The 17,598-nt window shown below is 38.9% G+C and overlaps 2 protein-coding genes across 2 annotated transcripts in view; one reads left to right on the plus strand and one right to left on the minus strand.

Moving 5' to 3' along the window:
• Positions 1–17,598, plus strand: part of LOC118748789 — a 73,623-nt gene that overhangs the window by 11,413 nt on the left and 44,612 nt on the right. The window lies entirely within an intron of this gene.
• Positions 8,548–13,787, minus strand: LOC118748786 (signal element on autosome protein 2). The gene is made up of 2 exons (XM_036483464.1): positions 13,463–13,787; positions 8,548–13,394 (listed from the first exon to the last, which is right to left on the minus strand). Exon 2 carries the CDS (start codon positions 13,389–13,391, stop codon positions 8,565–8,567), a length of 4,827 nt encoding a protein of 1,608 aa, XP_036339357.1. The 5' UTR covers positions 13,392–13,394; positions 13,463–13,787; the 3' UTR covers positions 8,548–8,564.

Genomic DNA, 17,598 nt, shown 5'->3' on the forward strand with positions numbered 1-17,598 from the left:
ATATTAAAAAAAAATAAAATAAAATTAACGGAATGGTATCAATGACATTTTTGATGCTGTTTTCTACCTTTTTTTCAAAGATTGGTACAAGAAAAACTTGAATAACTGAACGTAAACTCTTCCGATTTAGACTTGTGGGGTATTTTCTCACCCTTTTTAGTTTTTCGCTAATAAGCTCATTCAGAGGATGAAAGAGAAAGGTAGGATGAACGAACATCATTCAAAGCTGAATTAAGAAGTGTTGGTATTTGAAAAAAAAATTTGGGACACGAATGACTTTTTTCTGCACATAAATAAAAATAGTGGGAAAATACCTTTCTACTGAGATCCCAAAGTCTAAATCAGAATAGTTTTGGCCCAGTTATGTAAGTTTTTCGTAAATCAATCTTTGAAAAAAGCAAAAAAAAACAGCATCAAAAATCTCATTATTACGATTCCGTGAAAAGATTTTAAAACACTTTTAAGCAGATTTTTTAAGCTTAATCTGTTTTGTTATCTGAGGGGACTTTTCTCGAAAAGTTCTTTAAGAAACTATTTTTTATTTATAAAAAACTCCATTTTTGGAGGTATTTTCAAATCGGTCCAGCTCGCTTAAATCTTAATATTTTTCCGAAATATTTTGGTGGACGTCTTAGAATATAATAAATTTTGTAATCCCGGCGGAAACCCCGCAACTTTTTTTTGTGATGCAGTCTAATATACATATATATAAAATTGTTATAGTTGTTAAGTTTCATTTAAACTGTATCTCTAAAAACTGCGTGATATTTTTAGGTTTTTAAAATCTTTCAATCTAAATAAATAAATAAAAGAGTTATATCGCAAAAACTTGTATCTGAACAATCAGTGTTATAGGAGATAAAGCTAATACAGCACCGATTTTGACGATTTTCTCAGTAGACTTTGTATGATTATTTATAAAATAGCTCACGAAATATCTCGACTTTAGCTGTCCAAATAAAGGAGTTTTACAGTAAAACTCCATATCTGAACAATCAGTTGTATGGAGGCAATAGGTTATAGTGACCCGATCTTTGTCATTTGTACTTTAAACTTTTGATAATGAGTGAAAGTAGTGCGAAATGTCATGTTTCTAGCTACATAAATGGAGATGTTATAAAAAAATCTCATATCTGAACAATCTGTTCTATGGAGGCTATAGGTTATAGTGACCCAATATTTGTCATTTTCACTATAAGTACTCTTTTGGTACTTATAGTGAAAAGAGCGTGATATTTCATGTCCCTAGCTGCATAAATGGAGAAGCTATAACAAAATATCTCATATCTATATATATGGGAGCTATATGTTATAATGACCCGATCTTTGTCATTTTCATTCTAAGTAGTCTGTTGACAATGTTTGAAAATAGTACAAAATTTCTAGGCGCTAACTGGATAAACGGAGCAGTTATAACCAAAAATCTCATATCTGAACAATCAGTTGTATGGGAGCTATATGTTATAGTGGTCGATTTCTCCGGTTCCGACAAATGATTTATACATTCTAAAAATACACTCACTTACCAAATTTCAGTCGGATATCTCGTAAACTGAGAGACTAGATTGCATATAAACAGACGGGCATGGCTAAATCGGCTCTGCCCGACATTCTGATCAAATAAGTATACATTTGATGGATCTATCTCTTCTTATACTGGTACTTACAAACATCTCATGAAAGGTATAAAAATAATAGCTCTTGTTTCTTTACCACTTTATGTGCCTGTTAGAAGAGATGACCTTTCCATCTCACGGATTTCAAAATTTCTCCCAAGTTGGTTGAAAAACAGGAATCTAGATGATTAAGTTGCGTTGCCTAGAAACCTGTACATGGACATAGAAAATAATATATCCATTCTCTCCCTTCTTCATTCATACATCTTAACAGAGGGAAGAATGGGTTGTTGAAGCCTTAATGCTCGAATAGTAGAGTGAACTGTGGTGAAAGCTCAAACGACTCTTATGTCGCGGCCACGTAATTGGCGGCTTTTATTCCTGAGCGGCGCTGCTTAAGCGCTCAGAAATCCCGCTATATATGTAACTCGTTTAAAGTCGAGACTTTTTCCTTATCACGCAGAATGGCTTCACGAGTTTCTGGCTAACCTAGGGAGGATATGTATATAAAAATATAGGTAGTACATTCCTTCATTGCTAATGTATGGGACCAGGTACCCATGTAAGGGGCTTGGAGTTGTTGAATGCTATATGTATTCATACTACTCGAAACTACAACTACTACAACTTCAAGTGTTTCAAGGCAAGCGGCATCCTTCGAATATCTGATTCAAGGTTTTTGCTAGGTCGGTATCCGATTTCTATGGCGTATTTATGTAGCAAATTTATGGACATCAAAACCCGAATTGCCTCAGCCAATGTTGGTAGCATTTCTCAGCTCGAGCTAAGGGGGAAGCATTTAAAAAATCTACTTGATCTAAAGAAAATTGTGGCATTCCAGCTTTTGTCCAAGGCTTTGCCCAGACTTACAGCCGTTTTCTGTAATTACCCTGAAAGACTGTAACAGGAGCACAATATCTCTTGTCTCAAACTGGTATACTGGTAATCATAGGTTCATGGCCGTCAGATGACTGTCTCAAGTTGATGAGCCTTGAGTTATTTTATCCTCGAATGATCTTAAAGAACAACTTCCCTGACAAAGCAGTTCTAATAGATCCGCAGGGTTGAAATGTTCGCAGTGTTCAAAGTTATTCAAAATTTAATTTTCTGTAGTAAGCTGTCAGTGGTTTTTCTTAATTAAACATTTCTAATTAAGTTATAGGAGTTTAATTTAGTTGATTAACTTCACAGTGTTAAAAAAAAATATTTAAATTTATAATTATAAATTTTTTAGACAAAATTTTTTCGTAAATTGTTAGTGTATGTCTACTTCCGTTGATATTGAAAAAAAGAAAAACAAAAACGGTCGTACAACTTAAGAAGTGCCTTGCCGCGTTATAGATGTTTTGAAACTAACAAAAAACTAAAAAAAAATATTACAAAATTTAAACCAACTATGAACTCTCCAAATCCAATAATAACAACAATAATGAATCAACAAACGTCTGCGCCAAGCAGAAAATCATGCGACAAAAACTTTATAAAACTAAACCAAAAGCAGAATTTTGAACAAATTAAAAAGATAAAAGTTAAATAAAATAAAAAAACACATTTTTTTTCATTTGTAAACGAAATTGCAATAATTTATTGTTCTTTTTTTCATGCTTTAATAAAAATTCGATTTCTGTCATAAATTTTTTTGGCATTTTTATGCCTTTTCAAAGCTATTCTTTAATGAGTAACTACAAACTATGAGTATGTATGTATGTTTATGTAGTATGTAACATTTATAATTGTGAGGTATGTATAGCTAGATGCCACCATTTGAGGCACATTAACGCGCAGCGTACTAATGTGTTCTTAAGAGTGTTTACAACTAGAAAAATTATTATTTCTTTGTATGCCTATATTTTTTTAATATTTCTATATTATATATAATTTTAATATCATTTACTGCGTGTTAAAAATGACTAACGGTCACATGAGAACTTTTTGTTATTATTAATTCTTTTATTTCAATTAATTTGTGCTAGGGTGACCAGAAGTAATTATTTTTATAAGCATCATATAACAGTTTGCTATTATAGATTACGAAACTGCTATATAAGCCTTATAATTAAGTTTTTTGGCTAGTTTGATTACTGGTATGGTACAAAAGCTTTAGAGAAAAAAGTATAGATTTTTATGAATTATGGAAGATTTTAAATTTAAAAAATTAGAATGATCCACCAAAAACACATTGAAGCACTTAAAAAAATATTAAAAATGTATTGAAAGCATCCAGATTAGATAAAAAAAGCTAAGAGAAATTAAAAAAAAAAATAAAAATTTATTTCTATTGATTCGATTTTTTTTAAACATATGTAGTTGTTAATTGCAAACTCCAATAAATGTGCTTGAAAACTCCAAAAATGTTATTTTAGAATACAATTTTTTTTTATAAAATTTGTTTGAATAAAATTTTTTAAGGAAAGTTTGGCTAAACTATGTGAATTTTCAACAAAATGTTGCTCACTAAATATTTTGACGCTGATAATGAAATGAATATTCGAAAAATCTATACTTTTTTCTACAAAGCTAACATATTTTTAAGTTTTCTGTTATGTATGTTGTATGTACCTACATATGTGTGTATGTATAAATATCTACAAGAATATGTGAGCGGAAAAAATTTTATGGAAAAAATAAACAAAATTCTTGGATTTTTTTCAATACTTTCTTTTTAATTAAAAATTTCCTTTTTCAACCGACGTTTGACTTGAAAATACTTTGCTTGAAATTAAATTTTTATGCTTTTCGCAAATGTGCTATATTATTAAAATACATTTTTTACACTATGGTAAACATATTTTACAAAAAAGAAAATTAAGTAGCTAGAAATAGACTAACAAACAGTTTATAATACAAAATTATGGCCCTGAGCATTGTTGTATGTATGTACGAGTATTATCAAAATTATAAACAAAAATTTTTTAATCTAAATTGCTTATTTCATATATTTTGTACAATAAGAAAATAATGGCGTGCCAAAACAAAAATCGGGCCAATCTAAAATACATACAGTTGTAATAAAGGCGAAGATGGTTAAACCTCGCTTATGTAGCAGAACATGGATATTTTTGATGGCAGAATGTATTCGAAATTTGCTTTGAATTTGAAGATAAAAAAAAAACAATTTTAGTCAGTAAAAAAATATATGCGAAAATAAAAAAATTTAAGGGAAAACAAACTTAAACCATTGCAATTTTTTTAAATCTCACAATTTTAAAAGTTGTAATATTTTTAAGACTTGAAACTTCTGAGATTTTTAACTTTATTTGTTTTTAATTTTATAAAATTTTTAAAGTTTTATGCCCGGTTGCACCAATCAGTCTGTTAAAATTTAAAATGACAAATTTTCCGAACAAAATTTTAAAACTAATTGGTGAAACCGAACATTAATATTTTAATATGTTTAAATTGGTAAAAAAAAATTTAATTGACTAATAACATTTATTCCTTTGAAAATTTGAAAGTTTTGAAAATTTAAAGAAAGTGCATAAATACACATAAATTTGAATGCTTGGAAAGAAACTTTCAAAAGCCATGACGTTTTGAGAAACAAATGCACAGTTGTAAATTTTCGAAAGAAATTACGATTAAAATTTATAAAAAATTTAAACTTTGAAAGGTTTATTTTAAAAGTTTTTTTTTAAATAATCTAATTTTTTATGAAACAAGTGTTTGGATGGTAAAAAAATTTAGGAAAATTTAAGTTTTGCTTTAGTAAATTTTATGTTTAAGAATTAAGCTGTGTTTGGATACCAGGAAATTTCGGAAAAAAAAAAATTTGAATTTAAAAAACCTAACTTCTTCGGAAAAAATTAAAAACTGTAAAACATAGAAGTAAGAATGTTAAAAAATTCTTAAAATAATTAAAAGTGAAATTTCATATAAATGAAAAAGGTATTTAAAACAGTATATAGCAAAATACAAACAAACCTTGATACAAAAATATTAAAAACTAAAATTTTAAAATTGTGTACGTCTTTGAGACTTGAAAAATTTAAGAAATAAAGAAATTTTTGAAAAATGGGTCGGTTTGGGAAGATTTAACTTTTATAATACCTAAACAAAATTTAAAAAGTAAAAAACCAAAATCCGAATTAAAAATTTCAGAATATAATTTTTTTGCCCATTTTCCAATATCCATAGTCTGCAACATAAAAAAGCTGAGTTGCGTGACCAAACGCAAATAGTACTTTTGCATTCCTAGAATTATTAAATACAATTTACGTTGATTTTTGATTTTTTTTCTAATTTATTTATTGTGATTAAGTACAGTGTAGGCATTTTTACAAAAATTTGTTGCCAGCATAGCAAAATAAAATATAAACATTTTTAATTAAAATTTAATTTTAAAACTAAAAATGTGTACAACTAAATTCAATACAAAGTGAGAGTGATTGCTGGGCTACATTTTTTTTATAAAAAATAATAATACTAAATAATACTAAAACGAATAAATCGTTTTTATTTCTTACTTGTTTGCGTATACAATTAAAACCAAGTGCTTAATTTTAAATAATAAAAAACTAATTATTATTAAAAGAAAAATATTCCTGATTTATTGTTGCTTGTGGTTTACATAAGTTTGGCATTGGCACTTACTACAAAAAATTGTATGCTTAATATTTAGACATTTTTACATTAAGCAATTTTTATACAAAAAAATAAAATTCAATGGCAATATTGTCGTACAAAATGATTAAAATTATTTTATAAAAATAATTAAATGAAAATGTTAAATAAAGAGCACTGCGCACAGTGGCATGTTGAGTGCGTGTATGTGTGGGTGTGTGTATTGATGTGAATTAGAAGTAAATAAAACTAGAGGAAATTGTGAGCAGAAAAAAATGTGCATTTTCTTTAAATCTTAAAAATATATTTCAAAAATACTTTTCTCATTAATGTGCTGCCTATCTTTGTTTACTGAGGTATTTGCGTTGAAAAAATAAACTAAATTCAAAAATTCATAGATATATTCTTATGTAAATATGGCAATACATTTTGAGGTGGTTTTGGTTAAATTTGGCTGACGACGGCTTTGTGAAAGCCGCAATTAGCGCGGGCGATTAAAGCAATCCGAAGCAGGGCGTAGATATGAAAGGAATGTGCTTGTCCGTAGTAGTACCGCGTAACGTCGGATGAAAACGGCCAAAAGAAGGTCAGTATGACGACGCGAAAAATGGCGTTAGATCCAAAAACTATAGCGCATTTTCTTCAGAAAAATGAATCGCTTGAACTTGAACTCTATTATGCTATTAATTTCGTTTCGAACCAGTCTTCCTTCCAATAGCTTTCCATCGAAAATAGTTGTAATAGACAAAAACTTGCCAAGTTTTGTAAACTGTCTTTCGTCGCGTTCGTGCGAGGGACCCTATCTCTGTCGCCTTTTTTGTCAAAGAGCCCTGCAGTGCTTACAATTTCCAATTGCAGGCTTTCCTCCAACAGAATTGTGCAAAAAAATACTCCTTTAATCACAGCCTACATTTAAAAAAAAGCTTAACAAAGCTCTCACGGCCTGAAAGATCACTTTCACGTCGAGCTATTTACGGTCTAGAAAACAGTATTCCCTTTAGCCATGATATAGGCACTTCACGCGACAGTCAAACCGACAGATAATGAGCCTTCTAACTGTTGAAAGTTTGACTTAAAAATACAAGTTAACTACAATTAGCTCAACTGATACCTGTACGCACTTAGTTATGAGATTGCTTGAAGACAATTCTTCCAAATTACTGATATCCGACCTTTCGAAGTACCATAACATTCCCTCGTACCCATTAACCGACCAATCTAGAGTCATATATACACTACAGTTAATGAGCCTTCTAACCGCTAAAGATTTGTCCTGACCTCATTCAAAAATTGTAGTTTCCAAGCTACCCAGTTTAGCTCAACTATCAGCTGTTCAATCTGAGTTATGGCTACCTTTAAGCCAGCTCCCCAAATACGTAAGCTCTTCATGGGTAGTTCATAGTACTATACTTTGATCTCTGTTCATGTATTCACGCTTTATAGCCTTCAAAACGTTAAGAGTTTGTTCTAAAATGCAATACCTAGTACCAATTTGCCTCCGCTTAGGCCAGCTATCCTCAGTGCGTTCAAAAACGTACTTAGTCATAGACCTACTTCTCAAAAAAGCTCCTCATGGATATACAGTAAAACTAGAAATTTGGCATTACCCATTGACGGACCAAGCCACAGTCGTATTTCAAGCTAATAGCTAGGCACACTCAGTGGCAGTCCCTAGTACAGGTAATACCTCTTTCAACTGCTGAAGGTTTGTCTTAAAATACAATTCACTGAATCTACTTAGGGCCGATTTCAAAAGCTTTTCAAGTTGTTGCCGTTTGAAGGATGAACCAGTAGACATACTCCCAGACTTGATCTAAGCTATATGACTCCTCAAGAGCAACCATTGCCCTTTTGCGGATGAAGTTGCGCTAAAACCTGTTCTAACTGCAGACAAAAAGTCGTCCAATGGCTCAAAGTTTGTCTTAAAAGTCAGCGCCAGAAACTGCCTAAAACCCGTTTGAAAAACTTCATATCCAAGGTTGCCCATTTACGGACCCAGTGACTAGGTGTTTTTTGTTTTGGAAATTTTTATATTTAAAACTGTCTATTTACGACGCAATAACTAACTTTTCCTGCGCTATTTCATATGCAGCCTCTTACTGGACGCTACTGGAGTTGATTATCCTTCTAACTCCCTGCGATGTTTGGTCATTTCTTAAGTTGGAGCGGTCGTAATACCATATGGAAGAGCCTCAGACACCCTACACTTATCATTCTTATACTTCAGCATAGACAATGCACAAACTAGTCAGTTCAAATCCATTTCACTGCGGTGAGTGCATATACGTACTATTCTTTGCGCCAACTCGTACCCATTTTCAAAACCCTTAACACCCTTTATATGGGCCTCTTCTACCTTTTTAGCCCTATCCAAGTGCTATCACTTTATCAAAAATACGCTGACAACTGTTTTTCAGGCATCCCCTGTACATTTTCCTCCTCCTTAATTACACGTATCAAGTAACCCTCTGGCACATTATCGTCATCTTCTATGAAGCTGTCGTCGGTCGCCAAGTCCCCGCTGCGCTGATAGTCGCTGCAGTCAAGTGGCATAGTTACTGCCGTTACGGTTAGATTTTGCGTTTGTGACGCATACATAGGCGGCGGCATATCAAGCAACTCTTGTTTGATATTTGTCAAACGCTCTCTCATATTGTGACTAACATTTTCTTCCCCCTCTTCTACAGCTTGTTGCTGCTTTTTGTGCGAATCTTTGCTCTGGTCTTTGTCTAGTCTAACATACTTGTCGGCCATCTTCATTGACGGCTTTGTCATCGGCTGCACAGCTTTTAATGTCTCCATATCTAATATACCCTGTTCAGTCATGTCCTTAAGCACCCGCTTGGCTATTACTTTAGGACGTTTATGCGTTTCAATGTGTTTGCGCAAGTGGTCTCTGCGACAGAAACTCTTTTCACAAATATCGCAGACATGCTGTTTCATGCCCGTATGTATGGCTTCGACATGGCGACGCAAGTCGGTCTTGTGATGGAATTGCTTGGGACAAAGTTCACATTTGTGTGGCTTTTCCGAGGCCTTATGTCGCGAGATATGCACCTCGTATACCTCCGGATACTGGTAACGTTTGCCGCATTTAATGCAACGGTATGGGTACTCACCAGAGTGGAAGCTCTTGTTGTGCTGCGTCAGGTAACAGTTTTTGGTGAATTCCTTATTGCACTCCAGGCATTTGATGCGGCCGGATGGCAGCATGGTTGAGCGTGGTGTGGTCGTACATGAGGAGGGCGAACGTCTGCGTTTCGAGGGAGGTTGGCGTTGTGCAGGTCTCTTCGGCTTCGCATTGCTCGCAGTTGTGGAGGTGGTGGTGGAAACGGTGTTTGTATTGGCATTAGTATTGGCAGTGGAGACGGTAATAATGCTGCAATCGTTTGGCTTGCCGGTTGTGGAGTCTACTAATTCTTGCATGACGGTTGTGTCTGGCTTGATATTCTGCTTTTCGTCTTCTGCGTGTGCATATGATTTAATGTTCACCTCCTCTTCTTCGTGTGGGTATGGCTCGACCGCGGAAGGCAGCGTCTCTATCATTGTCTGCGTAGACTCTTGATGGATATGCAGTTTGTCCTGTTCCGATAAGCCGTTGGGCAAAATGGTATGCGCTGGTGGCAAGTCTCCCTCTTGCGGTGAGCGGGGATAAGCCTCACGGATGGTTGTGCGCGGCGGTAGTGCGTAGAATGTCTGCCCCATAAGCGCCGAGGACATGAACTGGACTATCTGGCCATCGGCAGTAATCATTTGTTGCGTCTGCAGTCCACCATAGGGATCCAAGGAGGCCAATTGCAAGAACTCGCTGCTTACATCACTGCTGCCGCTGCTGTTCGCATTGAATCCTTCACCATTCATGGTGCCATTACCAATAATAGTGTGATAGGTCATTGTGGGCTCCAGCGGCGCCAGCTCCGACCCCTGCTGCAGCTGCTGGAAGGATGGAATGGTGTTGGTGGTGTGCAGCGGCTGCTGCAGCTGCGGCGGCGGCAGCAGCTGCTGTGTGGTGGTGGTGATGGGCGGCAGCAGCTGCGGCATGGTGGTGGTATTGATGGTGTCCAGCTGCGACTGGATGCTGGTATTGTTGAGCAGCGTATTGCGCATGGACGGTAGCACCAGCTGCTCCTGCTGCGCCTGCGCTGCTTGCTGCGTGTGCTGAGTGTGGTGGTGGGTGTGGTGGTTGTGCAGCATATGGATGTTGCCCATATTGACTGTAGTAGCTGTGCTGGTGGTGATGGGCTGCGGCGGCTGCAGCAGCTGCATACTGCTGCTGAGCAGCGGCGGCGTGTTGATACCCAAAGGTATGATGTTGTATTGCTGATCCATTATATTGGCTGGCATATGGACTCCCGCTGGCGGCTGCATGGCTGAGAAAATGCTGTCCACCATTGCCTGCGGACGCCGCAGTTGCTCCTGGTATTGCTGATGGGAGGTAATATGGGGCGATGGCACTCGCCCCGACTCCGGGTTGAGCGTGGGCGTGCTGTTGTGAAAGTGCCGCTGCTGCTCCGCCAATTCCTCCAACAGTTGATGATGATGAAAGACCCCCAAGTGCTCCTCCCGTTCCAAGTCCGCTTGCGCCTGACGGTGGCGTTGTAATTGCGCCTCCGCTTCCTGCGCCTGCTCCGCTGCCACTGCTGCTGCCGCCGCTGCTTCCTCTTCCAGCTGCTGATGCTGCTGTTGTTGCAGCATTTCCATGTCCGTTTGAGAGCGCTCCCGCTCCTCCGGTGACGACATTGTGTCCTGATCCGTGTCCGATTCCGGCGCCTCCAGCTGAGCTGAGTGCGTGAGAGACATGTTGTTGTTGCTGCTGTTGTGCTGATAGATGTTGTCCTCCATGGGTTCGCTCTTTGTGATAATGGTTGTTGTTGTTGTGTTCAGCAGGCCCCTCGTTTGGGAGGACGGCATTGGTTGAGGTGTTGTTTGGGCGGAGGGACCTGCTAACCCGTTTGGGTGACCGTTTAAGACGGTTTGTGTGTTGTTTGGTGAGGTGCCGGCGACGTTCATGTGACCGGTTACATTTTGCGGTGAGTGGCTATTCGTAGACGACTGCACCTGGTTCAAATATTGCTGCTGTTGTGGCTGATAGCCGCTCGGGTTTGCGCCATATGGCATACCGTTCAACTGCGCTTGCTGTGTCGGCGAGGGTGAAGCGGAGTATTGTGACAACTGACCCATACCCGCACCCTGCCCAAAGTCCGGCGGACTTCTAGGCGGTTCGGGTGGCTGCACCGGCGCAGGCGGTTGCTGTTGTTGAGCGGCAGCTGCAGCCGCGGCTGCTGCGGCGTTGGCATTATTACGACGACTGTGTGACTTGGTCGTTGTAGTGGGTTCACGTGCGGGATGATGATGCGCCGAAATGGGTAGCGTTGCTGGATCCGGCTGGCCGCTAGATTTCACAGCATTCTTATGCAAAGTTGTATTGTAGTGGCGCTTCAGATGTCCCGAACTTGTGAACCACTTATTGCAAGCAGTGCAGTTATAGGTCTTCGGACGACGTGCCTCGTTCGACTTCCAAGTGGCGGCCTTTGTGGGAGCGCTGGCAGAATTTACTGACGACGAAGAGGGTGGCTCGAAGCCGCGATATTGCTGCTGCGCGTCTTGTGACCCAGTCGTGGTCGAAGGAAACTCCGCAGGGCTGGAAGAAACTGGCATCATTTGCTGCTGCTGAACGGAAGGCGGGGGTTGTTGGCACATATCACTGGCCACAGTTGGGTCAAAAGATTTGTCCACATAATTCTGCGAGTCCGGATATTCTGACTTAATCAAACCGTATTCCTGCTTGATGTTCATACCATTCGGACCGCCGCCGGTGACATGATATGGCGATTGCTTGGGCGAATAATAGGGCGATTGATTGGCATGAGGCGGCTTGCCGCTCAAATCCGTTTGCGGCTGACTGGGTTGCGTGGGTGGCTGCTGCTGCATATACGGCGGTAGACCTTCCTGCATGCCACCGTTGGGTGGTTGAGGCTGCTCCCAACCAGGTAATGCGCGTTGCTGCATGCTGTGCATGGAGTGCAGCGGATCGCTAGCGCCGACTACGTCGTGCATTTGCTGCGGGTGATGCAGCATCGCTGGTATGCTGCCGGGGGCGGGCGGGTAAATCATTTTTTGTGAGTCCAAGTCGAGTAACTCGCCCGGGTTGCCACCCTGACCCTGCTGGCCAGTGGATTGCTGCTGCGAGCCCGAAGACAGCTCCTCCTTTATATACGGTGAGCTCGAGTAGCCGCTGCTGCCATAGGGCGAGGCGCCATGCACGTTGGTGATGTGCTCTTGCAGTTCATTGTCGCTGGTGCACATGAGGCCGCACTTCTTGCACTGAAGCTTACAACCGCCGGCAGGAGAGCCAGCTGCGGAGCTGCCGCTGAGCTGTAGGTGGGCCGAGGTAGATGTTGGACTGCTGGAACTGACAACGCGCGGGCTTAGCGAATTCGTAGTGGTCGAAACGGCAGCGCTGCTTTGCGGTAATGGCAATGTTCCACCACCGCCACCACTCGAAGCAATATCTGGTGTACCATTTCGATTGCCACCATTGCCGTGTGCGTCATTAGGGCCACATGAGGTAGGTGTGTTGAGGTAGGGATGATAGCGCACGCCACTCGCGCTGCTCGAGTTGCTGCCTGCCTTATAGTCGCTGCTGGTGCTGTTTCCGCCAGGGCCAGTGGCATACATAAGCCCATAGTCCGTGGTGGCCGAGCCCACTTGCTGTTGCTGCTGCTGGTAGAACTGCTCAAAGCTATTTATGTAGCTCGGATAAGCACCGACACCTTGCTGCTGTTGCATATCTGATTGAGCGCCGGCAGTCGCGTAAATGCCGCCACCGCCGCCATACATATGCGCCAGTGAAGCGTTGGCATGCGTGGTCGTAGCGACCGAGGTATACATGCCGTAAGGATTGTGCGCTAGCTGCTGCTGTTGTTGTTCGTTGTTGCCAATTAATTGTCCATTGATGGGGGGTTGCGGCGTGCCAGGTTGATTATCGCTCGAGTCTGCGGCTGCGCTAATCGTATTATTGCCGCTATTCGTACCCGGTAGGCCAGCATCGCCGACGCCACTGCTATTCGAATGCGGACTATTGGAGACAATTGTGTCAGCATTGCCACCACCCTCGCTACCACCACCGCCACTGTTGCCGCCTGTGCCACCGCCGCCTCCGCCACCGGCATCTGCCGCATGCAAAGGCGGCATCTCCGTTTTAATTGCGGCCATCAACTACATAAGTTGGACGTTTTTGTGGTTATTTCTGTTTCGTTAATTATGGCTATAAAATATATGATTACTTGAGTGGATTCGAGTATATTTCTCACAAAATCTTCGACTGTCTTCCAGCGGGTTTCAACTGGTTGCGTCTTTAGCACATTGCGTGCGTGCGTGCGTGCGTGTCTACAATACCGGCGCTTTGCTCTTACTGCTTCACGTCCAAAGAAGAGACGTCGCGTTTTCTTTGGCTGGTAAATCGAAGTCGTTCGCTGGCTCAAAATTTGTGAGTCGAATTTTACAATCGTTCGTATTTTTTTTTGTTGGGCTCGCGTGTTGCTGGATCGCTGGGCTGTAAAATATCGCTGCTGTTGCTGCTTTCGAAGAACTGTAAAAATAAAAGGAGAAAATTTTAAAAAATTTGCACTGTTAAAAGAATTTCAATGATGACTAAGTGCTTTTTCGCATAAAAATAAGTGAACAAAAAATTTGTACAAATCTGCGTAGATACCAAAACTTTTAAGGCATTAAAAAGCAAGTAAATAGCTGCGCAGCCGCAGCCGCGCATTACAAGTTATTATCTGCACATATTTACGTATGTATATATGTATGTATGAATGTGCGCAAAAGGTGCTTATTGACAGCATAAGCGCACACTGAAATTATTTACAATGACAAGCATTACAACAAAAACAACAACAAAAGCTTCACCTTTGTAATTTATGGTTAACATTTTGGAATTTGAATGTTGGACTGCAAAAACAGCGTTGTGGGTAATTTTTTTGGCGCCTTACGGGCGTTGGTAAACTGCAAAAAACTTTTGGGCTTGATTACTTGTCGTTTACAGACTTGAGTGCTTTTGTAAGTCGCATAAAGCTCCTTTCTTTTCCTATTTGCTTTAAGACAAAAATTAAGAAAACTTTTCAAAAAGTCTTTCACTTTCTCGGCCCAATTTATTAGTCGTTACAAATCGTGTAAAAATTTATTTGCCATACAAAATGCGCTGATTTCCATTTTCCCGTCTTTTTGAATTACTTAAAGCTTAAACAGACGGCGGCGTTGATCCATATTAATCGGACTTAATCCGGATCAGCTGCAGTTAATTCCCGATTTGATCCGGATCAACGGTGCCGCCTGTTTATGCTTTAATCCTTCCTCCTTCGTACTTAATCTCAGCCTCTGTTAGCTTCCCTGTCTCCCCGTTCCCTAGAGTTCTTACTTTAATTTACTCTGATAACATTTTCATCACTAAAACCACAAAGACTGACCCTGGCCCTTCGGCGCATGAGAGCAACCCCGAAACACTCAATTACATATTGAGAAGGCCCTTTTCACCTGCGGATATGGTCCTTTGGAACTCTTTTCGACATTTTCGATGCATTTTACGCTTCATCCTTACAAAATTTGTCTTGCTCCCTGCTCTATCTCCCTTACACACTTCACAGTTCTTGTCCTAGTCACTACTTTTTTCCTTTGAATATTGTCCACCATCTCCTCGTACTTATTCTCCGTTATTCCGAATCAATTTCTAGTTTGGTTCTAAAACTTTCTTTCGAATCTTTTGTTAGTTTCGCCCTGCCAGAGTATGCTTGAAGTGTAAAAGAAAACGTCATCGTCCTACCGTTTTATTGTCTATGTTCTATAAAGACTGCGGACACAGATTTTCACAAGAAGTTCTCTGAAATCGAGAAGATAATTTCAGCTCACATATATTTTCTACACACGAAACATTACCACATTAGTTGTTGCTTTCGTCATTTCCCTTCCATACTAAAATTGCTGTTCATCCCGAACGTGATCTATGGTCTCATCTGCCAAGAGTTCATCCCATTGCGGTTTTACTGGATTTCTTCCGCCATCACATGACAAGCTCACTGGCCAAGCAAGCCTGTCTATATATGTATATAGAGTTCCCTTCGAAATAATGTCTACGACTTCCTTATAATACTCGTTATTAGTGTCCCCAGCACTTCAAAACGTTTTCCGTATAATTTTCCTTGGTTTCATCAAAAAACAAACTCAAGTCTTGCCCAATTTCATTACCGACTCTTAAATATTTCTAGTCTCTATACAAACTCGCGTCAGTAGCTAGAAGCTACTCCTGTGACAGTAGGGTTTGCCTTACTGGAAAGGTGCCGATTTATTTTTGGGCAGGGTTGGCACTTTATCAACATTCCCCAGAACTTTTTGAGAAATTTTAAGCTGTCAGATCACCAGTTTGTTCTAAACGCGTTCTCCTCAGTTATCTTCACCAGTACTGTAATGGATCAATGTCTGGAGAATTTGAGATCAAAGCTCGAAGTATTGGAGCGTGAGAAGCATAAACAGTTCTGAATAGCTTTAAGAAAAAAGTGTCCTGATTCCGAAGTCTTCTATAAGGAATATGAAAATTTATACGCTCAAGAAGGAATGGAGAATCAATCTCACCACTTATTATGTCAAATACGAAGGAGAGAGAGTATAATCCTTCTATTTTGTAAATATTTAAGGTTAATTAGTTGATATCTTGCACTGTACGAAGGAATTGGATCTACAAAATTAAGTGATCGAAGAGCAAAGCGTACAAATACCTTTTAAATGCGCTTAAGTCTTTTGGACCATACAAGAGAGTATACATGTAATACTTTTAGGGTGTATGGATCAGTAAAATCTGAACTGAAACGCCGAATGAAGGCAAGCATTGAATAAATAGGCATTTGCGATGGTGCAATTAATGTGACTATTAGAAAGAAATTTAGGGTCAAAAACCTCAGCGAGATCGGAAATTTCGTTGCGAATGGCTAACTGAGAGTCACCACTGATCTGACTGTATCTTGATTGAGTCTGAGGGCCTTAAAATAGTGGTATAGATTTTTAAATCGTTCGCATAAAGAAGAAATTCAGAGTTAATGAAGCAGTCAGATATATCATTTATAAAAATAACGAATAACAGGGGACCCAAAATTCTACCTTGGGGAACCCCCGAGGAGGCAATAAAAGAATGGGAGGGGACGTATTATTGAGGCATAGAAAGGTCGTTCATTTCTTGCTCGTGGCCTATTTTCACATTTCAGAATTAATTAAGCCCGCGCAGCCTGATTTTATTTTTTGATTGCGGTTTAATGCACGCGGCCATAATGCGCGGAGTCTACAGTAATAACCAGGGAACGAATTTTTAGGACCTAAAAACCTATAAAAAAGGCAAAATAAAATAACAAAATAGGCTGGAAAAGGGAAAATAAAATAGCGAAAAAGGCATAAAAAGGCGCTAGGTATTACAAAAAAGGCGAAAAAAGGCAAAACAAAATGGCGAAAAAGGCAGGAAAAGGCACTAGGTATTGCAAAAAAAGCAAAATAAGGCACTAAAAAAAGACAGAAAATACGAAGAAAAATAAAAAAAAACATGTATTTTAGAAATGTTTATATTACAAGTAAAAAGAGATAAACTATGAACTAGTTTCATTATATGAAAAATTTGTACTTTGAATCTTTGACTATTTTATCCTTTCGAGTTTCTAACTCATAAAACTTTAATCTGTTTAGTTGTAGTAACATTGAACGCCAAGTTGCATTTTGAAGTTTTCTGGCAGCATTTTCATTCGATTTTCGCGAAGAAAAGCCTTGAATGTACTAAATGTGCGCTCGACGTAAGTTGATACAAGTGGAGCCGAATTTAAATATGAAACGTTTGAAACGTTCATATTATCAGGAATAAGGGCGTTTTCCTCGCCCTTTACAATTTTATCCACACCTCTTATTGTCCCCAAGCTGCGAAAACGGCTTTGAATTTTTCCAACACCAATTTGGCAAGAGATCCCTGCGCTTCTATAAGCCGCATGGGCATGTGAATATTTTTTAATCTTAAAAAAAAATTGTGAATGCTATAATCCCTTTTTTAAAGGAATCAGGGAAAGCTAACTCGTGGACATTCTTAATCGAATATACTCTATCTCTTTAGCAGAAAAAAAGGCAATTTCCATAAAATCCGTTCCCTGGTAATAACTAATTTCATAGACTTTTCAATAATTCATCCCAAGTTGTATATAAATGTAGCTTCAGCACTCATTGAAACAGCTTTCATGTTTCATAAGAAAGCTTTCGTATTTCTCTCGAGATTATGAAAAGAGGCCAACACTCTGCAGACTTAGTTTAAATGAGTTTTAGTTAAATATTTATTCTAAATACATATATATCAGAGAACAGCTTTGAGTATGATCGAGCCTTTTTGATCACACTCACT

The sequence above is a fragment of the Rhagoletis pomonella genome, unplaced genomic scaffold (assembly GCF_013731165.1).
Source record: "Rhagoletis pomonella isolate Grant_MI unplaced genomic scaffold, Rhpom_1.0 Rhpom_scaffold_00013, whole genome shotgun sequence".
Taxonomy (NCBI): Eukaryota; Metazoa; Arthropoda; class Insecta; order Diptera; family Tephritidae; genus Rhagoletis; species Rhagoletis pomonella.

Bases quoted from the DNA above. Each gene is read 5' to 3' on its own strand.
- LOC118748786 (XM_036483464.1), bottom strand. From the start codon at position 13,391: ATGGCCGCAATTAAAACGGAGATGCCGCCTTTGCATGCGGCAGATGCC.